At 41.9% G+C, this 24121-nt stretch overlaps 1 protein-coding gene across 14 annotated transcripts in view; it reads left to right on the forward strand.

The window, feature by feature from the left end:
* The window catches only part of SNAP23 (synaptosome associated protein 23), a 38570-nt gene that overhangs the window by 7124 nt on the left and 7325 nt on the right, over window positions 1-24121 (forward strand). For 6 of the 14 annotated variants that reach the window (XM_073995618.1, XM_073995623.1, XM_073995617.1 and 3 more), the window contains 4 exons: window positions 10171-10241; window positions 11636-11677; window positions 12094-12142; window positions 13377-13494. In XM_073995618.1, coding sequence (XP_073851719.1) covers window positions 10185-10241; window positions 11636-11677; window positions 12094-12142; window positions 13377-13494 — 266 coding nt within the window. In that variant the 5' untranslated portion in view covers window positions 10171-10184. Of the gene's footprint in view, window positions 1-8490; window positions 8608-10170; window positions 10242-11635; window positions 11678-12093; window positions 12143-13376; window positions 13495-14299; window positions 16028-19912; window positions 19946-24121 lie in introns of those variants that run through there. The other 8 variants (XM_045397224.3, XM_065547302.2, XM_005559301.5 and 5 more) reach the window with 4 other exon arrangements.

The raw sequence follows: 24121 nt of genomic DNA on the forward strand, positions 1-24121 counted from the left end.
GCAGCCTGGGCAACATAGTAAGACACCCTATCTATGCATACGTACACATGTACGTACATACATAAAGCATCTAAGTGAACTTAATCAGAGCTAAACTATGTGGATGGTTTCGCTGAATATTTCATTCAGGCAGGGTGAATCCCTGCCAATTAATCTCACCCCATACTTGGTATCTCCCTGGCAGAGACCACACTTATGCCTGCCATATTGTCTCCTCCTGGGTTGGCTCTTGAGTCCCGTTCTTATCTTTCACATAGAACATCCCCTTTCTGTTCACACAACCATTCTCATAGATAGGGTTAATATAACTGATTACAATCAAAACTACATCTACCTCCTCAGTATTACTCCTGGGTCACTTAGAGGAGAATTGTGGAAGTTCCAAATTTGACAGGGACTTGAAGACCAGGCATTGGATATCAAGCAATTAAGTTACCAGAGGTGCTTCTGTAAAACTGAAGTGTCGTGTTTTTTTTTGTGTGTGTGTGTGTAATTAGAGTCAGGGTTTTGCTATGTTGCCCAGGTTACATTTAAACTCCTGGGCTCAGGTGATCCTCCTGCCTCAGCCTCCTGAGTAGCTGGGACTATAGGCCTGAAAATGTAATTTTGGTTTTCTTTTTGGTTCCTGACTTTTAGTGGGACTTTCCCACTTGTTAATATGATTTCTGTCTTGAATCATGTGCTTCAGTGTACTTTGAAACCAGGCTGATTTTTTTGTTTTGTTTTTTGTTGTTGTTATTTTTTAAGATGGAGTCTTACTCTGTCGCTGAGGCTGGAGTGCAGTGGTGTGATCTCGGCTTACCGCAACCTCTGCCTCTCCGGTTCAAGCGATTCTCCTGCCTTAGCCTCCTGAGTAGCTGGGATTACAGGTGCCCACCACCACACCTGGCTAATTTTTTGGGGTTTTCTTTTGTTTTTTTTTTGAGAAGGAGTCTCACTCTGTTGCCCAGGCTGGAGTACAGTGGCACAATCTCGACTCACTGCAACCTCTGCCTACTGAGTTCAAGTGATTTTCCTGCCTCAGCCTCCCAAGTAGCTGGGATTACAGGTGCATGCCACCATACCTGGCTAATTTTTGTATTTTTAGTAGAGACGGGGTTTCACCATGTTGGCCAGGCTGGTCTCAAACCCGTGACCTCAAGTGATCCGCCCTCCTTAGCCTCCCAAAATGCTAGGATTACAGGCGTGAGCCACCGCACCTGGCCTTTGGTATTTTTTAGTGGAGACAGAGTTTCTCCATGTTGGCCAGTCTGGTCTCAAACTCCTGACCTCAGGTGATCCGCCCGCCTCGGCCTCCCAAAGTGCTGGGATTACAAATGTGAGCCACTGTGCCCAGCCTGAAACCAGGCTGTTTAGTAGTTATGATTCTGTGGTGTTCTTAGTATATTTGCATTTGAGTTATAGACTTTGTATGGTAAAAAGAAAAGAATTTTTAAAAAGAAAAAAAACAATATATGTATGTATATTTGCATAGTTTTGGGGCCTATATATAAAAATGGTTAAAGTTGTTTGTGTAGAAGGAGATAGAAAGGAAAGCTGAGAGAAGAAGTAAAAGGAGGAAGCTATCCTTAACATAAATGAGACCCATGCCAGGCAAAGTGGCTCATTAATGTAATCCCAGCACTTAGGGAGGCTGAGCCAGGAGCATCACTTGAGCCCAGGAGTTTGAGACCAGCCTGGGCAACATAGTGAGACCCTGCCTCTACAATAATAGTAGTGATTAAAAAAAAGGCCGGGTGTGGTAGTGGGCACCTGTCATCCCAGCTACTTGGGAGGCTGAGGCAGGAGAATCACTTGAACACGGGGGCAGAGGTTGCAGTGAACCAAGATCACACCACTGCACTCCAGCCTGGGCAACAGAGTGAGACTCCATCTCAAAAAAAAAAAAAAAATACAAATTGAGACTCTGTCTCAAAAAAAAAAAAAGATATATATAGCCTATATAGTATCATCAACTTTAATATTCAAATTTAGCCTTGCAGATGGAACTGTTAATATTTAGTAGCTATTATTTTCAGTTACATTTACGTAAATGTGACTCATATTCAACATTGCTACTTTCCTTTTGTTTTGCGTACTGTTTATTTCCACTTCAGTAAAAGTATTAAAATAATGGCTAACATTGAACACTGGCCATGTGCAAGGCATTGTACTAAGTACTTTGCATAGATCATCTCTTTTTAATCTTCACAAAAAAACCAAAACTATGAAATAGAATGTTATTCCTGTTTTACAAATACAGAAACTGAATTTAGTGGGGTTAGGTAATTTCCTTGGGGTCACACAACAAATACATTCTGAGGCTGGAATTTGAATTCTGGAGTTCCCACTCACCCACTATGCTATCTGCTGTAAACAGAAGTTTCCTCTCGTTGCAGATGCATTGGTTACCATGGAAGTAGACTTCTATCAAAATAAGCCAAAGAGAATGCTGAACTTAAAAGTACAATAATAAACCCTTTGAGTGTAACTCATTGAGCTTTATTGTGATTAATTTTCAGAGAAGAAATAAGTCAGGAAACTAATTTGGTAGAATATTTTAGCTGCAAAATCCTTGTTTACCTGTATAAAAATAATTATCTTATAAAATCATTCTTTGCAGGACCCTGTGAAATTGATGGTGATTTTTTTTTTTTTTTTTTTTTTTAGACAGTCTTGCTCTGTTGCCCAGCCTCCGCCTCCCAGGCTCAAGCCAGAGACGTGCACTACCGCACTGGGCTAATTTTTATATTTTCTTTTTAGTAGAGATGGGGTTTCACCATATTGGTCAGTCTGGTCTTGAACTACTGGCCTCAAGTGATCCACCCACCTCTGCCTCCCACAGTGCTGGAATTACAAGCGTGAGCCACCTGCACCTGGCCTGATGGTGATTTAAAGTGCTCTTTCTTCATTACTTCTCGAGTAGCTTTCCAGTTTTATAAATGAAGCCACATGGATCTTCCAAGGCCTTATTTGAATTCCAGGGCCTTTTTTCTGTGTATTTCTTTCCAAGAAGCTTATTTACTTTTCCTTTCTTCTTTTCTTCTTTTTTCTTTTATTTCCTTTCTGCTTGCCTTTTTTTTTTTTTTTTCCCCCTGAGACAGAGTCTTGCTGTTGCCCAGGCTGAAGTACAGTGATCTCGGCTCACTGCAACCTTTGCCTCTCAGGTTCAAGCAACTCTCCTGTCTCAGCCTGCTGAGTAGCTGGGATTACAGGCATGCATCACCACACCTGGCTAGTTTTTGTATTTTTAGTACTTACGGGGTTTCACCATGTTGGCCAGGCTGGTCTCGAACTCCTGACCTCAGGCGATCCGCCCACCTCGGCCTCCCAGAGTGCTGGGACTACAGGTGTGAGCCACCACACCTGGCCTCTTGCTTGCTTTCTTGTTGTCTTCTTCCCTCCCTCCGTCTTTCTCTTTTCTTTTCTTTATTTCTTTTTTTTTTTTTTTTTAAAAAGACAGTTTCGCTCTTGTCGCCCAGGCTGGAGTGCAGTGGCACGATCTTGGCTCACTGCAACCTCTACCTCTCTCCTGGGTTCAAACAATTCTCCTGCCTCAGCGTCCCGAGTAGCTGGGACTATAGGCGCCCACCATCACACCCAGCTAATTTTTCTATTTTTAGTAGAGATGGGGTTTCACCATATTGGCAAGGCTGGTCTCGAACTCCTGACCTTGTGATCCACCCACCTCGGCTTCCCAAAGTGCTGGGATTACAGGCATGAGCCACTGTGCTGAGCCCATTTTTTTTTTTTCCTTTGGGGTCTTGCTCTGTCAGGCAGGCTGGAGTGTAGTGGGGATCATGGCTCACTGCAGCCCTGAACTCCCAGGCTCAAGTGAACCTCCTAACTCAGCCTCCCAAGTAGCTGGGACTGCAGGCACTGATCACCACACCTGGCTATTTTTGTTGTTACTTTTTGTGGAGACAGAGTCTTGTTGTGTTGCCTAGGCTGGTCTCAAACTAGCCTCAAGCCGTTTTCCTACCTCAGCCCTCAAAAGTGTCAGAGTTACAGGCGTGAGCCACTGCGCCTGACCAATAGACTTCTTTCCATTTTCTAAATTAATGTAGATTATTTTTAGCTTCTGAAATACTAGAAGACAGTTGAAAACCATGATTACTCTGGTCTTTCTATTTCTCCTTCAATTTAATTGTCTTATTTGAGTCTATAGACGAGATGAAATCTCGGGGTCTTACAGAAAGCATCTGAAATTTTGAAATGAACCATCATACAGGGTTGCTTGGCCTATTTTCTAATATTCAGCAGTTCTCATATCATCTGTTGTTTGTTAAGGGGGCGGTGGATACAGTCAACAGAAAGACTCTTTTTTTGGAAACAGGGTCTTGCTCTGTCACCCAGTGCCATCTCAGCTCACTGCACCCTCTGCCTCCCAGGTTCAAGTGATTCTTGTGCCTCAGCCTCCTGAGTAGCTGGGACTACAGGCATGCACTCCCATGCCCAGCTAATTTTTTGATTATTTGTAGAGACCAGGTCTCACTGTGTTGCCCAGGCTGGTCTTGAACTCCTGGCCTCAAGCAGACCTCCTGCCTTGGCCTCCCAAAGTACTGGGATTACAGACGTGTGCCACAACTCCCAGCTCCAGAAAGACTCTTTATCAGACCATGAACTATACTTAATTTGCAAGTAGATCCCGACTTGAATAATTAATCTGCTCTTTACTAACTCAGTCGTCTTAGGTAAGTTACTTAAACTGAGCCTTAGTTTCTTCATCTGTAAAATAGTATAATGGAGATAATGATGTAGATAAATACTTAGTAGGGTATCTGATGCCTAAGAGGTACTCTGTGAACTTCTTTCCCTGCCTAGTTTTAAATTAGAAAAGAAAAAGGTCAAATTAGGAGTCTTTGAGTAAGCCCAAGTGAGCCATAGCCTGAGAAATAGGGTGTGAAAGCACTGAGACAAATCTTGCATTTTCCTCTCAAGGGCACACAGTTAGCATAGTGTAAGTTCCCAGCAGCACTGGAAAAATGACACAAGTATTTAATAGATTAGATTAAATCTGAGAAAAGTACATTTAATGGCATCTTTGTGTCAGCTGATGTTTTATTTTTTACCCCACCCCAACAGTTCTCTTTTCTCTAATATTCTGGGTAACCTTTTCCTGATTCCGTGAGGAAAATGTCTGCAGAGAATGATAAATATGAGTAAGGCTATGTAACTATGTAGCTATTTTGCATGCGTGAATACTGTATTTTCTTTTCTTTTTTCTTTTTTTTTTTTTTTTTTTTTTTGAGGCAAGGCCTCACTCTGTCACCCAGGTTGGAGAGCAGTGGTGCAGTCAGGTTCACTGCAGCCTTGCCTTCCCGGGCTCGAGCAATCCTCCCATTTAGCCCCCTAAATAGCTGGGAGGGGGCTATGTAGCTAATTCTAGGTTACATTCTCTCTGACCCATCTGAGCAAACTTACAAAGGCCAATAAGAACTTAAAGAGTATTATTCCTTTTCTCTCTTTGTCCTTCCCCTTACAATTCTACTTTGACTCTCTTACTTTCATACACAGTCGACCCTTGAACAACATGGCTTTAACTGCATGGATTCACTTATAGGTAAATTTTGTTTTTCAGTACATACAGTCAGCCCTCCGTATCAGCAGGGTCCACATCTACAACCAAATGCAGATAGAAAATACGGTATTCAGCTAGGTACAGTAGCTTCTCCCTATAATTCCAGGACTTTGGGAGGCCGAGGTGGGAGGATTGCTTGAGCCCAAAAGTTTGAGACCAGCCCGGATAACATAGTGAGACCCGGTCTCTATAAAACAGCTTAAAAATTAGCCTGGCATAGTGCATGCACCTGCAGTCCCAGTTATTTAGGGGGCTAAATGGGAGGATTGGTGAGCCCAGGAGGGCAAGGCTATAGTGAATCTGATTGCACCACTGCTCTCCAACCTGGGTGACAGAGTGAGGCCTTGCCTCAAAAAAAAAAAAAAAAAAAAAAAGAAAGAAAAGAAAATACGATATTCATGCATGCAAAACTCTCGTCTACAGATGGATATACAGTTTTATATCTGCAGGTTCCTAAGGGCCAACTGGTATCCACAGGCAGTCCTGAATCCAACCCTCTGAGGGACGACCATACTATAATCTTGTGCTCAAAACCCTCAAGAATCCAGAGTAATCTTAGGCACCTGCATCCTGACGTCAGCATGCCAAACTTGGGAGATCTTTATAGATATCTGTTACTTGTCTTGCGTGTTGTCTGGTCAGGGAAGAAAAAAATATTAAGTAGAACTTCGAGTTCACACAGAAAGAGTGTGTCCTTCAGACTGAGCTCATTGCATTGTCGGGGTGATTCTTCACGTTATTCATCCCCAGTTACATCTGCTTTCGCTTTCTTTTTTATTTTAAAGAAGGCAGAACAGAGGTCAGGAGTACATTCACCCGTAACTCTGTAGTTTTGCTTTTTTTTTTTCCCCTAGGAAGCTAGCAAAGACTGACTTGTAATTGCAATAATCACCTCTAGGAATAGAATTACAAAATTACATAATTTGTGGTATTTGGGCTTTCTTACCCCAGAATGTCACCCGACCCACAGGATACTATATCTGAAAACCTCACTAAGGGTGCCTTTTCCAGGCACTAATGGATTAGCGTATATTATTTTTCATATTTTTTTCTCTGTCGGGCATTGAGGAGTTATACATGACAGGAATAGATAACTTCAGAGCATTACTGCCTGAGAAGGGCAGGGTTTGGAGAGGTATCTCGGTTGGGGCTTTAGGAAGTGATGGAAAGGCGGGGCGCTGTGGCTCAAGCCTGTAATCCCAGCACTTTGGGAGGCCGAGACGGGCGGATCACGAGGTCAGGAGATCGAGACCATCCTGGCTAACCCAGTGAAATCCCGTCTCTACTAAAAAATACAAAAAACTAGCCGGGCGAGGTGGCGGGCGCCTGTAGTCCCAGCTACTCGGGAGGCTGAGGCAGGAGAATGGCGTAAACCCGGGAGGCGGAGCTTGCAGTGAGCTGAGATCCGGCCACTGCACTCCAGCCTGGGCGACAAAGCGAGACTCCGTCTCAACAACAACAACAAAAAAACAAGGAAGTGATGGAGAAGCATAAGGCTACCTGGGCAGATGTGGGGTATTATAGAAAGGAAAGGTGTGCAAAAATGTGGAGGTGAGAGGGTACAAAAAATAATCTCCATTTTCTTTCTGTAGTTGTAAATAGGAAAGAGTGACAAAAGAACAGTAGCGTGGACATGTGTATGTATGATAAAGCTTAAGACTCAAACAATTAGCAAATTAATAAAATACATGGTTCCTTTAACGCTTATATCTAATGAATGATATCTTTATGTCTTGATTATATCTTTTGTGTGGAAACCTGCCTGAACCACATTCTGTGGCAAGCAAGATAGAAACCTAAATTTGGAACTTAAAATTCTTTCTTTCATGAGCACTAATAGCTTTAATCAAGGCTCAAAATCTTTTTTTTTTTTTTTTTTTTTTTTTTTGAGACGGAGTCTCGCTGTGTCGCCCAGGCTGGAGTGCAGTGGCCGGATCTCAGCTCACTGCAAGCTCTGCCTCCCGGGTTTTTACGCCATTCTCCTGCCTCAGCCTCCCGAGTAGCCGGGACTACAGGCGCCCGCCACCTCGCCCGGCTAGTTTTTTGTATTTTTTAGTAGAGACGGGGTTTCACCGTGTTAGCCAGGATGGTCTCGAACTCCTGACCTCGTGATCCGCCCGTCTCGGCCTCCCAAAGTGCTGGGATTACAGGCTTGAGCCACCGCGCCCGGCTTTTTTATTTTTTTTTTGAGACAGAGCCTCACTCTGTTGCCCAGGCTGGAGTGCGGTGGCGCAGTGGCGCGATCTCGGCTCACTGCAACCTCCGCCTCCCAGGTTCAAGCAATTCTCCTGCCTCAGCCTCCCAAGTAGCTGGGATTACAGGTGCTTACCACCACCTTCGGCTAATTTTTGTATTTTTAGTAGAGAGGGGGATTTACCATGTTGATCAAGCTGGCCTCTATCTCCTAACCTCGTGATCCACCCACCTCAGCCTCCCAAAGTGCTGGGATTACAGGCGTGAGCCACCATGCCTGGCCCTCAAAATCTTAAACCATAAAGCAGTTATGACAGTAGAATTATAAACAGGGCCGGGCGCAGTGGCTCAGGCTGGGCGCAGTGACTCATGCCTGTAATCTTGGCAATTTGAGAGGCTGAGGTGGATGGATCACCTGAGGTCTGGAGTTCGAGATCAGCCTGGCCAACATGGTGAAACCCCATCTCTACTAAAAATACAAAAATTAGCAGGGTGTGGTGGTGCATGCCTATAATCCCAGCTCCTTGGGAGGCTGAGGCAGGAGAGTTGCTTGAACCCAGGATGTGGAAGTTGCAGTGTGTCAAGGTTGCACCACTGAACTCCAGCCTGGGCAATAGAGTGAGACTCCATCTCAAAAAAATAAAAAATAAAATGATAGTAGTGGTTCACCTAAAAACGACTGAAAAGATTATTATTATTATTATTTTATTTTTATTTTATTTATTTTTTTGAGATAGGGTCTTGCTCTGTCACCCAGGCTGGAGTGCAGTGCCATGATCATGACTTACTTCAGCCTCAACCTCCTGGACTCAAGCAATCTGCCCACCTCAGCCTCCCCAGTAGCTGGACTACAGGTGCGCGCCACTATGCCCAGCTAATTTTTGTATTTTTGGTAGAGACGGGGTTTTGCCATGTTGCCCAGGCTGAACTACAACTCCTGAGATCAAGCCATCCACTCACCTCAGCCTCCCAAAGTGCTAGGATTCCAGTCATGAGGTACCACGCCCAGCCAAAAGTGACTGAAAAGATTTGTATGTGATCATATCATACACTTGGAATAGCAGTTTTTGGTTTGTGGCTCTAGTGATTCTTTGCAGGCTTTGTGCTACTGTTACATGCAGCTTTGTTTCTAAGAGCCACGTAAATACTTTGAGAGTACACCCTGTTTTTCTACTTATTTGTTCATTCCGCTATTTTCGGAGTATCTACTGTCAGATCCTATTAGGTGTTAGAGATACAAAGATAAAATCTCTGCCTTCCAAGAATTCAGTCCAGTACATTCTTGGGGGAATTAGGTTTTCTGCTTATCATAGGGTATATCCATGGCAAGGTTTCTCACCTCAAATTGACATTTTGGGTCAGATTATTCTTTGCTGGAGGGCTTTCCTGAAGAGTATTGTAGGATGTTAAACGGCTTCCCTGCCTCTACCTACTAGGTGCCAGTAACCAGCCCCATCATCTGGCCCAAGTTGTGACAATCAAGCATCTCCAGACATTGCCAGATTCCTGGGGGCAAATCTGTAATAAGAACCAGAGTTTATCTGTGTCATTGACAGTGAGCTTTGGTAAATGAGTTTTGAGAAAATTCATACAAAGCTAGCAAATGTAACAAAGAAAGAACCTAGATCCGTTGCACAATGCTTGTTATTACTCCACATGACTTCTCAAAGAGGAATTAGATAACAGCTGTGCTGAATAACACCTACAAAATGTTTTATTTTTTAGCTTGGATGTCTATGAGATCTCTTTCTGAGTTACTATGTGTAGGAGAATAATTGTTTGGTTTCTTAGGGACTCCACTAAAACAACAAACAATATAAGCCATTGGAGAGGAAGAGTCTAATGCATAATAAAAATCTTAGTCTTTTCTGAGCTGTTTGTACCAGCATTTCCCTTTTCTTGTTAAGAGCGAAAGTATTTTCTCCAGTGAGTATGCGGGACAACTGGCATATTTAGAAATGTCTCCTGTGTTCTTCAGGCATGTAACTTAAAATTTTGTTACTTTACTAAATTGGACTTTTCTTCACTTACTGCTTTTCCATGTTCAGACAACACGTGAAGAACATCGAACAACCAAAAATTCATTTTAATATAATAGTCTTTTAACGCTTGTCTTCCAGTAATGCCTTGGTTCTCAAAGTAAAGGATCCACTTTCCTGTTGGAAAGAGTACTTCCCTAGAAGTCCTAAAACCTGTATTTTAGGTTCACCCTTAGCACTCTTACTAAACATTCATTTAGCCTCTCTCGGTCTTGATTTCTTTACTTGTGGTAGACTAATAGATATAGAAAGAGGCTCTTTTATCCTGTTTTCCTGATAAGTTCCTAAATTCCATAAATCTACACTTTTTGCTCACACAAACTTTTATATATCCTTATTCTTATACAATATCCACATTTCCATTTCTGTGCCTAATAGAGTTTTGATTCATCATGGATAATCTGTCATCAGAAGAAATTCAACTGAGAGCTCACCAGATTACTGATGAGGTAAATGTTTTACCTAAAATAAGTAAATAATTCTATTTCAGTTTTCATATTGGAGGGGTGAGAGGGCCTTCTTAGGGACCATTTTGGCCTCTTCCTAGTCCATTAATATCAAAGAACACATTTGCCCCTTAGTGCCTTTGCTGGTTTTTATTTTCTTAAAGTGAAAACAATTTGTATGATTTTTATTTTTTAGGTACTTATTACTTAAGTGCAACAAAGATACTCTATTATGTATTTGAGAAATGCTAGACTTCTATTTAACAATTTCCTAATATCTGTAATTTACTTAGATTTCTACCTACATTAAATTTTTATGACTATAAAATTTTTATTCCCATGAACTTCACCATCCAAATATTCTCTCTTTTTTAAAAAAACTTTTCCTTTCAACATCACACTGGAAGTCCTTACACATTTTCTCTTAAGGAGCACTTGAAAATAACCGAAAATGTAGTGATCAACTTACTTTTTTTTTTTTTTTTTTTGAGACAGAGTCTCACTCTATTGCCCAGGCTGCAGTGCAGTGATGTGATTTCGGCTCACTGCATCCTCTGCCTCCTGTGTTCATCAAGCGATTCTCCTGCCTCAGCTTCCTGGGTAGCTGGGATTACAGGCATGTGCCACCACGCCCAGCTAATTTTTGTAGTTTTAGTAGAGACGGGGTTTCACCATGTTGGGCATACTGGTCTCGAACTCCTGACCTCGTGATCCACCCACCTCAGCCTCCCAAAGTGCTGGGATTATAGGCATGAGCCACCACACCCGGCCATTGTTTTGTTTTGGTTTTTTTTGTTTGTTTGTTTGTTTTTGAGACGGAGTCTCGCTTCTGTCGCCCAGGCTGGAGTGCAGTGGCCTGATCTCAGCTCACTGCAAGCTCCGCCTCCCGGGTTCACGCCATTCTCCTGCCTCAGCCTCCCGAGTAGCTGGGACTACAGGCGCCCGCCACCTCGCCCGGCTAGTTTTTTGTAGTTTTAGTAGAGACGGGGTTTCACTGTGTTCACCAGGATGGTCTCGATCTCCTGACCTCGTGATCCACCCGTCTCGGCCTCCCAAAGTGCTGGGATTACAGGCTTGAGCCACCGCGCCTGGCCCATTGTTTTAAAGGAAGGGATAGGCTGGCAATTCTTTTTGTTTTTTCCTTTAATGGAGACAGTCTCTCCGTTGGGCTATGTTGCCTGGGCTGGTCTTGGACTCTGGTACTCAAGAAATCCCCCTGCCTCAGCCTCCCAAAGTGCTGGGATTGTAGGCATGAGCCACTGTGCCCAGCCTGAGCTGGCCATTTTTAAAGATAGAATAGCATCATGAATGTGGCCTGTGATCAGATGGTTTTTTTGTTTTGTTTTGTTTTGTTTTTTACATATTTTGGAATGCTAAAACTCTGTGTTTTTTCCTAGTCTCTGGAAAGTACGAGGAGAATCCTGGGTTTAGCCATTGAGGTAAGAAAATGTTAGTCACCAACTTAAGTATAAAAATTTATAGGAGATATCCTAATACTTCTGGCTGGAATTAGTGTTAAAGGGTAATGTATCAATATGCTTTATTATTTGAAATTAACAGTTGCTGAAATTGTCAAATTATGCACTAATGGGCCTTTTTTGTTTTTCCCTTTGACAGTATTGGAATATGACAGGGAAGATGAATTCACTATGAGTTTGTGACTTAATTATTTTGGGGGGCTACTATGTTAAAGTGTGTTAGTTTAAGAATACTAGTTCTGTCTGTAGCTCTAATCCTCTGAGAGCTTGGGTTTCTAAATTATTCTGTCTTGCTATTTGACAGCTCTTGTAGGTTTTGTTTCTGTTGTTTTTGGTTTGTTTTGTTTTACTATCAGCCTTTTTCCCACTTCTTTTAGTCTCAGGATGCAGGAATCAAGACCATCACTATGCTGGATGAACAAGGGGGTGAGTTAAATTATTAGCAGAAATTCTTAATTTGACCATGATGCCAAAAAGCCCTATCAGATTAGCCACATACAAATTTCAGCCTTTGGGAGGGCCTTCCCTTTGTAAAGTAAGAATAATATGTTTACTTCTTGTCTTCTGGTTTGAATAATGTCATGTTCACTGTCTATTTGGGATGGCAGGCAACAATGCCCAACTGTGTATATACCGAGTATGTGTTAGACCAGCATGGCTAACACATTAGACATTATGATAGTAATGTAGCTGGGATTACAGGTACCCACCACCACACCCAGCTAATTTTTTGTATTTTCAGTAGAGACAGGTTTCACTGTGTTGGCCAGGTTGATCTCAAAGTCTTGACCTCAAGTGATCCGTCCACCTTGGCCTCCCGAAGTGCTGGGATTATAAGCATGAGCCACCATGTCTGGGCAGACATTGTGATATTCTTACATCATCCTCAAATCAAGTTAAGTCCTAAAACAGATCTAGATTCAGGTGTGCTTGGAAGCACTTGAGTTGGCCCTGAGTAATCAGGTCTAGTTTTTATTACTCCTATAACAGCCCTCAGGTTTTGAACCTCATAGAAATGATGGGGATTTGACCTGGTCAGAGTACCCTTAACTTGGTTGTAAGGATGATCTCTAAATAACCATCCCTTGGTCCTACTATACAAGATTCTTTTATTTTTTATTTTTATTTTATTTTATTTTTTTTTGAGGGGAATCCCACTCTGTCATCTAGGCTGGAGTTCAGTGGTGCAATTGCATCTCACTGCAACCTCCAGCTGCCAGGTTCAAGTGATTCTCCTGCCTCAGCCTCCCAGGTAGCTGGGATTACAGGCACCCATCATCACACCCAGCTAATTTTTGTATTTTTAGTAGAGATGGGGTTTCATCATGTTGACCAGGCTGGTCTTGAACTCCTGACCTCAGGTGATCCGCCCACCTCGGCCTCCCAAAGTGCTGGGATCACAGGCATGAGCCACCATACCCAGCCATATACAAACTTCTTAGAACAAATTTTTCCACAGCAAGAGGCTAGGTGCCTCAGGATCAGTACGTGAAAGATTGTTATCATGTTGAATAGCTTCTAATACCTTTTGACACTGACATATTCACTGTGGGGAGTTATTGGTAGATTCAAGGTTGAAGTTGACTGCTCCATAATAATAGCATTTTCTGGTTGACACTGTGAATGGAACACAAAATGTAACTTTACAACTTATTCTTAGAACAACTAAACCGCATAGAAGAAGGCTTGGACCAAATAAATAAAGATATGAGAGAGACAGAGAAGACCTTAACAGAACTCAACAAATGCTGTGGCCTTTGTGTCTGCCCATGTAATAGGTGAGTTGATAAATTAAGACGGTTTCAAAATAAATAAATGACAGTACCCCACCTTCTCCCGCCAGCTAAGGTCAGAAGTATGACTGGGTTTAATGAGGAACTCTATTAGATAAATCTAAGTTGTCTCTCCTTCAGGCAGATTAAGCTTTTTGTGTCAATACTGCTTGTTCACTGAAAACTATGACTTATAGTTGACCAATCCTGGGATCAAGTTCCAATTTCAATTTGTAGTGATACATGAAAAGGTTAAGAAGTATAGAGAAATGTATATCTGGATGATGGTGAGCAGGATGGAGTTATTTTCTTTTCCTTTCAAAAGGCAGAGTATTAACAAAATATTTATTTTGTGGTAGGCACATGAGGGATGGCCAAAAGAGTAGAAAAGTTGGGAAAGAAAGGCAAAACTTAAAAAATACATAAATCTGATGTTAGATTATATGATAGTGACCAAAGCTAGGTATACAGAACTGATAAAGGTTGGGTTGGAGAGCATCTTATAGAAGAGTTAGGATGTGGGTTGGGCTTTGAGTGATTAGAAGGATTTGGATGAACAGGGAGGAACAGTGAGGGCATTTCCTATGAAAGGTTCAAAATAAAGATTAACAAGGAGCTTGACTTAACTGAGCTGTGTGCTCATGTAGATGAGAAGTGGAAAGTAAGATATAAGTAGGTAGTAGAGGAACTTGAATGCCAAACTAAAGAGTTGATAGATTGGAGTGGAGTGTAAAAAGAAATGACAGTATCTGGAGAGTGAATGACTGTACTCACTGCTGAAAGGTTTTTTTTTTTTTTCCCCCTGAGACAGGGTCTCTGTTACTCAGGCTGGAATGCAGCGGTGTGATCACGGCTTACTTAAGCCTCTCTTTCCTGGGCACAAGAGATCCTCCCACCTCGGCCTCCCAAAGTGCTGGGATGCAGTGGCACAATCTTGGCTCACTGCAACCTCTGTCTCCCCGGTTAAAGTGATTCTCCTGCCTCAGCCTCTCAAGTAGCTGGGACTACAGGCGCCCACCACCACACTCAGCTAATTTTTGTATTTTTAGTTGAGACAGGGTTTCACCATGTTGGCCAGATGGTCTTGATCTCTTGACCTCATGATCCGCCCGCCTCAGCCTCCCCAGTTGCTGGGATTACAGGTGTGAGCCACCGCACCTGGCCTCAAAGTATTCATTTTTAAAGAGCTTCTTAGACATTAGTATTTCATCCAGTTCTCAGCTGGTCTTGTAAACCAACAGTGGTTATATTTTTATATTTTCAGATAAGTGTTTTATGTAACAGCATTTTTGTGCCATTTCTACTGGAGAAAGTAGAGATTAATTGCTTGTCAGTCAACTTTAGTGTTTGTTTTGGCCATGAGGAGTTAAGATTTGACAGTGTTCTTCCTAGTCTTATCCATTGACTTCCTGTTCTAACAAGTCTGTTGACCTGTTTACACCTTGGTTGACTAACGGAGAGTTTTTTTTTTTTTTTTTTGAGACGGAGTCTTGCTCTGTCACCCAGGCTGGAGTACAGTGGTGTGATCTCAGCTCACTGCAACTTCCACCTTACAGGTTCAAGTGATTCTCCTGCCTCAGCCTCCCAAGTAGCTGGGATTACAAATATGTGCCACCACACCCGGCTAATTTTTATATTTTTAGTAGAGACAGGCTTTCACCATGTCGGCCAGGCTGGTCTCAAACTCCTAACCTCAGGTGATCTGCCCACCTCTGCCTCCCAAAGTGCTGGGATTACAGGCGTGAGCCACTGCTCCCAGCTGAAAGTTCATATTTTAATAACTATAACTTGTCAATCAGCAGATTACTTTAAGCAAACAAGTTAAAATGTACAGATTGTTTGATACAAACTCTTAGCTATGTTTTACAAAAATAATTGTACCTTTCTTTTGTGTTCCATCTACCTTCTTGGAAGAGTACAGAAGAGAGGAAGTAGATGAATTTTCTTGAGATCAGATGTTAGGAGAACAAGGAAAAAGAAGTCTTCTCTAAAATCTTAGAGCAAGATCAACTCTAAGTCACGTGTTGATAAACAGGAAGAGCATTGAATTAGACCTAAGATGGTCTAATATCATAGAAAGTGGGAAATGTAGCTACAGAATATTAATTTTATGTCTCTTTGTGTATCCCAGCCGAGCATAGGCAAGCTTTTCTTGAAGACTGGTAGGAAACAAGGTAGAGTATGGTCCTGAATCAGCGTTCTTCAGCCTCTAACCTTAGTAGAACCCTTTCTCAGTGGATCAAGAGAAGGCACTACTTTTTTAGAGATGGCATCTGCCTCTGTCTCCTGGGCTTGAGTGCAGTGGCACCACGATAGCTCAGTGTAGCTTCAAACATCTGGGCTCAAGCGATTCACCCACCTCAGCCTACCAAGTAGCTAGGATTACAGGTGTGTGCCACCATGCCCAGCTAATTGTTTAAATTTTTTGTAGATACGGGGGTCTTGCTATGTTGCCCAGGCTTGTATCAAACTCCTGGCCTCAAGAAATCCTCAACCTCCCAAAGCACTGGGATTGCAGGCTTGAGCCACTGAACCCAACTGGCACTTCTTTCTTTTCTTTTTTCTGGTACTTCTTGAGAGATGGAATCAAGGGACTGCTGTAACAAAACAGTTCCCTGAAGAGAAGAAAGTATTATCTCAGTTAAAGATGTCTGATTATAATTACCTTTCTTCCACCTATTTCTTTCTTATACCATTGAGACCTTGGCCAGTATGATATCTCTCATCCTCAGCTCTTCCTATCATTCTTGCCTGTGTCTTGATCTTTCTAATCTGCTAGTCTGTGTTTCCGTTAGGCTCATTATATGAATAACCATAATATGAGCTTCTTAAAGGTAGACGTGAGATCTTGGTCTTTTGTATAAGGCCTAGTCTTAATACTGGCAGGAGTAGTCACAACCCAGGTCAGGTCCAGAGTTCCTTATTTGCCATTTGGAAATACTTTTTCTTTCTTTCTTTTTTTTTTTTTTTTTTTTCGAGACAGAGTCTCACTCTGTTACCTAGGCTGGAGTGCAGTGGCACAGTCATGACTCACTGAAGCCTCAACCCATCCTCCAGCATCAGCCTCCCAAGTAGCTGGGATTACAGGCACATGTCACCACGCCCAGCTAATTTTGTATTTTTTGTAGAGACAAGGTTTCATCATGTTGGCCATGCTGGTCTCAGACCCTTGGGCTCAGGCAATCCACCTACCTTGGCCTCCAGAAGTGCTGGGATTGCAGGCATAAGCCATTAAGCCCTGCCGGCCATTCAGAAATCTAAAAAACTCTGAAAGCTTAAGTTTTGTTTCATTTTTGCTGTAATGGTGCCACAACTCATTAGGGTATAAAATGTAGCCTGAACTGAAGCTATGTTTAGCCTTTATTACTTGCTGTAAATATTAATTGGTTTCACTACAGAAATACTGTTTTTGAGTCAGGGTCTCACTCTGTCACCCAGGTTGGAGTATAGTGGTATGATCTTGGCTCACTGCAGCCTCGACCTCCCAGGTTCAAGTGATCCCCCTACCTCAGCCTCGTAAGTAGCTGGGACTACAGGTGTGTGTCACCATGGCTGGCATGTTTTTAAAACTTTTGTTTCTTCTTCTTTCTTTTTTTTTTTTTTTTTTTGAGACGGAGTCTCATTCTGTTGCCCAGGTTGGAGTACAGTGATACAGTCTCAGTTCACTGCAACCTCTGCCTCCTGGGTTCAACCGATTCTCCTGCCTCAGCCTCCCAAATAGCTGGGATTACTGGTGCCCGCCACCACGCCCAGCTAATTTTTGTATTTTTAGTAGAGATGGGGTTTCACCATGTTGGCCAGGCTGGTCTTGAACTCCTGACCTCAGGTGATCCGCCTGCCTCAGCCTCCCAAAGTGCTGGGATTACAGGCATGAGCCACCATGCCCAACCCTGTGTTTCTTTTTCCTTTTCTTTCGTTCTTTTTTTTTTTTTTTGAGACAGAATTTTACGTTGTCGCCCAGAGCGGAGTGCAGCCGTGTGGTCTCGACTCACTGAAACCTTAACTTCCTGGGTTCAGTCAATTCTCATGCCTCAGCCACCCAAGTAGCTGAGATTAGAGGCATGCGCCAACACCTTGCTAACTATTGTATTTTTAGTAGAGACGGGTTTTGCCATGTTGGCCAGGATGGTCTTGAACTCCTGACCTCAAGTGATCCACCCACCTCGGCCTCCCAATATGCTGGGGTTATAGGCGTGAGCTACCGCACCTGGACTTTAAAAAGTTTTTGTAGAGACGAGGTCTCACTATGTTGCTCAGGCTGGTCTCAAACTCCTAAGCTCAAGCAATCCTCCCACATTGGCCTCCCAAAGTGCTGGTATTACAGACGTGAGCCACCACGCCCAATGTCACTACAGAAATATTAATGTATTTAATTATGTGGTACTGCCCAAAACATCTTGCCCCCAGTGGATTGGGATAACAGTTGTGGGCCTGCGTGTTAATTTAAGGTACTCTTCTGAGCATGTTAATTTAATCCTTAAATAGTAGCCTTAATATGAGATAGATGTTCTTTATTATTATCATTTTACATCCAGGCTACACTGTGTAGTTAAATTGAGACCAACCTGGCAGAGGGTCAAAACCAGGCAGAGCCCTTACCTTTTTTTTTTTTTTTTTTGAGACGGAGTCTTGCTCGGTCACCAGAATGGAGTGCAGTGGCGTGATCTCAGCTCACCGCAACCTCCACCTCCCAGGTTCAACCGATTCTCCTGCCTCAGCCTCCCAGGTAGCTGGGATTACAGGCGTGCACCACCACGCCTGGCTAATTTTTGTATTTTTTGTATAGACAGAGTTTTGCTTTGTTGCCTAGGCTGGCACATCTTTTTTAAATAAGACATTGAAATAGCTTTACTTAAAAAAATTCTGTATTAGAAGGATATTTTAACTGTAGCAAATTCTTTCTAAAGGATTAGTAGAATTTAGTAACAGATTACCAGGGTTAAACTTTAAGATGATGAATAAATGTCATTCTATGGTTTGTAAAATTTGAATTCTAAAAGAATAATAACACAAATCCTTTTTTTTTTTTTTTTTTGAGATGGAGTCTCACTCTCACCTAGGCTGGAGTGCAGTGGTGCAGTGGCAGGATCTCGGCTCAGCTCACTGCAAGCTCTGCCTCCTGGGTTCACGCCATTCTCCTGCCTCAGCCTCCCAAGTAGCTGGGACTACAGGCGTCCACCACCACACCTGGCTAACTTTTTGTATTTTTAGTACAGACGGGGTTTCACCGTGTTAGCCAGGATGGTCTCCATTTCCTGATCTCGTGATCCGCCCGCCTCAGCCTCCCAAAGTGCTGGGATTACAGGTGTGAGCCACCGCACCCAGCCCAGAATTCCTTTTTTAAAATCACGTATCTTAGGCAGTAATTGATAAATTTTAATTCTAATTAATAAGAACTTGAAAGGAGACAGATTTAAAATGATAAGTCTCAGAATAGTAAACTGCTTGATGTCCCAGTTTAAACTTTTTTTTTTTTTTTTTTTTTTTTTTTGAGATGGAGCCTCACCCTGTTGCCCAGGCTGGAGTACAGTGGCACCATCTCTGCTTTCTGCAAGCTCCGCCTCCCAGGTTCACTCCATTCTCCTGCCTCAGCCTCCTGAGTAGCTGGGACTATAGGCGACCGCCACCGTGCCCGGCTAATTTTTTGTATTTTTAGTAGAGACGGGGTTTCACCATGTTAGCCGGGTTGGTCTCAATCTCCTGACCTCGTGATCGGCCTGCCTCGGCCTCCCAAAGTGCTGGGATTACAGGCGTGAGCCACCGCGCCTGGCCTTAAACATTCTTAGATAAGGTATTCTTCTGTCTTAACTTGCCTGTTTTATAAAGTCTAACAGCGGCACGTAGTTTGAACACAGATTGGCATTTCTGACCACTTACTAAAGTTCCAAATTGGCACTACAGGTTTTCTGCTATTCCAATCTTAAGTCATACTGAGGTGTAAAAATTCAGCTCCGACTAATTAAAATGAATATTGAATTATATTTCATTCAGTAGTTGAGTGCTTCTTCCATCCTGCTCACTAGAGACACAAATATGAGTAAGGCATACCTCTGGCCCTGCCTGTTTGTTTATCTTGACATTATTTTTTGTACCTCATGTAGTATGGATATACAGTAGTTACTCAATAAATACTTGTTGATTTGAGTGTCCTTGAGAAACTTGTTGGCTGGTGGGAGAGTTTGATGTGTAAAAAGATTTTTTAAAATTACAATGAAAATAAAATATATAAGAAAATAAAATATATAATAGAAGTAATTAAGAGAAATCTTAATCACTAAGAGGAAGGAGTCTCATAGCATCTCCATTGGTTTTTGACTTCTCTCGTATTTTCTAATTTTAGGAAAGAATATAATCACCCAAAATTCTGAGGAAAAATGAAATGTGCTCTGGTTTAAATAGTTTTCTTATTTTTCTTTTTATCTAGATTCTCAGATGTTGGTTGTTTCTGTGAAACCAGGCAGGAAATTGAATACATTATGTTTTTAAACATTAAACCTGCTTCTGTTCTGTTTGAGTGGCATTTACTATTTTCTGCATTTCATTCTCTCACCTAATCTCTTCCTTTCTAATCTGCTTACTAAAAATGAAGATTTAACATCAGAAGCCGGGCTCAGTAACTGATCAAAGGGAACTTTAAGATGCAGTCTTGTGGCGCAGTTTGGGCTGCTAACCTGCTATCTAAAGGTGATGCTTCAAATGGCTTTTCTGTGCATGTGCATGGATTTTGTGAATGGTGGAAACTGTCTCTAAACCTGTGTGGTGGTGTGTAGTGTAAAGTGAATTTGTTCTTGATGGGTGCTGTCTCACAAAAGATGGACTTGACAAAAGGACCTTAATTTATAATACCATTCTTTGACAAATGTCTCTGATAACTAAGTTTTTGCTAAATAACATTTAAGATTACCAAAATAACAATACTCCTGGAGTTTCTTAAGAAATTTAAAATAGGTTGATCTTTGAGACAGCTGCTGCAGTCTAGTTCTGATAAAAGGTAAGGGAAGTCATGCTAAATGCTTCTCTGTCTTCATAGGACTTTGATTTTAGCATCCTGTCTTCCATTAAGTTTCCCTACTTCTTACTGGTTCTTGAGTCAAGATTTCCTCTGTTAAAGTTTTGCTTCTAATGATTTAGATTACCCATGATTTAGGCCACTACCAAATTAAGGAATCAATTGTCAGTCTAGTCATCGCAAATCCTATTTGGAACAAGGTGGGATATAAAATTTTAAATGCTACCATATCTGGTATCTTCTTCCCTTAAATAAGGGTTTCCCCTTTACATATGTTATAAACTATTCTATAATCCCTGTTACATCATGTGTTAACTTGCTGTGATTTCATGTTGAATTAATACAGAGCTAACTAATCTTAATTTTTCATGGGGGATAAGTTTTGTCAGCTTACTGTTTATTATTGTGTCTCTTAATTTTAGATCTTTGTAAGAATTATGAAGACCATGATTAAATGTTAACAAATTAAGTATTTGATTTCTACCCTTTGTTTCCTGCCCTCCTTTTTCCTTCTTTCCTTAGTTTGACCATCCAAAGCACACACACACTCACATTCACTCTTTATTATTAGTTTGTATTTATTTGGTCCCTTTTCTCCTTGATGTGAAATAATCACAGCTAATATTTGTTTTATTTTTGCTATTTTTAATTCAGTTAAAACTAATATTGATGCAACCAAAACTAAAATAAGAAATTATTGTTTTTGTGCTCATATCTTAATATTACAGTTTTATCCTCAATAGCAGTTTCCTGAATTGACTAGGGATATTTCAGATTCTTAAAACTTGCCTTTTTTTTTGAGACAGTCTTGCTGTGTCCCCCAGGCTGGAGTATAGTGGCCCAATCTCAGCTCACTGCAACCTCTGCCTCCCGGGTTCAAGCAATTCTCCTGCCTCAGCCTCACGAGTAGCTGGGATTATAAGCTTGTGCCACCACACCCGGCTAATTTTTTGTATTTTTAGTACAGAAGGGGTTTCACCATGTTGACCAGGCTGGTCTTGAACTCCTGACCTCAAGTAATTCACCTGCCTTGGCCTCCCAAAATGCTGAAATTACAGGCATGAGCCACCATGCCCAAAAACTTGCCATTTTTGAATGAGACATTTAAGTGGAAAAAAAAAAAGAGGTTCCAGTTAAAGACTATTAGACCACTCAAAACTAACAGTCAGTTGTAAATCTAAGTTTCTAGATGGAGTTCTGAATTAAGACTTATCACAAATTTACTTAGGCATTTTATCATGAAGACTAATTTCTTCTCAGAGGGCCTGTTTTTTTTCAAGAGTCCTGTCACAGATTAGAGCTATTATTTCTTACTGTAGACTAAAACAACCTGGTCCTAGTAATCTTTCATGTCACCGTATTCCAGCTACTTTCATCTACCTGTAGATCTCAAAGCTAGAAATGGTAGTGGACCAAAAAATAAACATGCTAGTTGGTAATCCGTGCACTTACAGGCATGAACTGTTGACTAAGGGTCAGGTTGAAGTTGAAGCCAATGAATTAAAATATTTATCCAGTGATTTACAAAGCAGTTTTATGTCTGTTATCAACAGAACATTTTATAGCCCTGCTAAACATTAAGTGTTGTTATTATCCTAGTTTACTTACAAAGAAAGGGATTCTCTGAAATTGAAGTTTGCTTAAGATTCTGTAGCTTCTGAATGACATGTGTAGGATTGGGATTTAAGTTATTTTACTCCAAATGCTGTTACTTTTGTTTGTTTGGTTTTTGTTTGTTTGTTTGTTTTTAGATGGAGTCTCACTCTGTCGCTCAGGCTGGAGTGCAGTGGCGCGATCTCGGTCCACTGTACCCTCCGCCCTCCGAGTTCAAGTGATTCTCCTGCCTCAGGCTCCCAAGTAGCTAGGATTACAGGCATCTGCCACCGCGCCTGGCTAATTTTTCGTACTTTTAGTAGAGACAGGGTTTCACCATCTTGGCCAGGCTGGTCTTGAATTCCTGACCTCATGATCCACCCGCTTTGGCCTCCCAAACTGCTGGGATTACAGGTGTGAGCCACTGCGCCTGGCCTTTTTGTTTGTTTTAATCCTGACCTGTCCCTTTGCTTCTTCCAGATTAACTACTTAGTGTTCCAATATATAGACTACTAGAGTCTGTAGACAGACTACCAGAGTAATCTAAAGTACTCCTCCTGGATCGCTAAATGTCCCACTGACCTTATATAAAACAACAAGTGATTCCCAGGCTTTACCCCATATGTATTGGAGTAGAATCTCCAGAGTGCAACCTACATATCTATGTGTTCTACAGCAGGGGCCCTCAACACCCCAGCCATGGACCACTACTAGTCCATGGCCTGTTAATAGAAACTGGTCCTCATAGCAGGAGGTGAGCATTACTGCCTGAGCTCCGCCTCCTCTCAGATCAGCAGTGGCATTACATTCTCATAGGAGCAAGAACCCTATTGTGAACTGCGTGTGTGAGGGATCTAGTTGTGTCCTCCTTATGAGAATCTAACTAATGCCTGATGATCTGGGGTGGAACAATTTCATCCCCAAAGCATCACCTGGTCCCCATCTGTGGAAAAATAGTCTTCCATGAAACTGGTCCCCAGTGCCAAAAAGGTTGGGGACCGCTGAGGTCGCTCTGATACTCAGTTAAGTTTGGAAGGTATTACCTTTAAAGCATCTAAGACCCTTTGGAAGGAAAGTAATTGATTTAAAAACATTACTATGTTTGTGAACATTTTTTATTTTATTAACTTAGGTAAGCAGCTATCTGACAATGCCTTAAAAACAGGTTCCAACTTGATGGAGGAAACTCCAGGGTGATGGCAAGTGACAGGGTCTCGAGCAACCAAAAGGCATTACCTAGAGTGGATGTGCTGAATGAGACACACTGAACTGTCACACCATCTCTTCATAAACATGCAGAACATACTATAACTGCAAGAAAAAAAGTAGTTTTTTTCCCATCCCATTTGAAGGTAAACATGCCAACACAATGCAAAGCTGTAAAAAAAAATCAAAGGCAGCTTTTTGTGTCTTTTCCCCTTGATACAGAAAGAACATCTTCAAAGATCCAGTCTTCTTTTTTTTTTTTTTTTTTTTTTTTTGAGACAGAGTCTCACTCTGTTGCCCAGGCTGGAGTGCAGTGGCATAATCTGGGCTCACTGCAACCTCTGCCTCCCGGGTTCAAGTGATTCTTCTGCCTCAGCCTCCTGAATTGCTGGGACTACAGGGGAGCGCCATCATGCCCAGCTAATTTTTATGTTTTTGGTAGAGACAGGGTTTCACCACGTTGGCCAGGCTGGTCTCAAACTCCTGATTTTGTGATCCGCCTGCCTCGGCCTCCCAAAGTGCTGGTATTACAGATGTGAACCACCGCACTTAGCCAAGATCCAGTCATTTTAAAGACAGCAGAGTTTGATAACCAATCTGATTCTTTGTTTATAGACTATGCTTCAATTAAAAATCATTCACATGATCATTTTAAAACAATTCATTGGCACCTTATGCCCTTATATCTAATTATGGAAAGAAGAATTCTCATAAGTGTAAAGAATTTTTTCAGATATTGCCTCTTAATATTGGGAAGGAGTTTGGAGCGCATATATATCCCTTAATAGACCAGAACCCACAGGTCATGTCCCAGTCTACTCCTCT

This window comes from Macaca fascicularis, chromosome 7, assembly GCF_037993035.2.
Source record: "Macaca fascicularis isolate 582-1 chromosome 7, T2T-MFA8v1.1".
Lineage (NCBI taxonomy): Eukaryota > Metazoa > Chordata > Mammalia > Primates > Cercopithecidae > Macaca > Macaca fascicularis.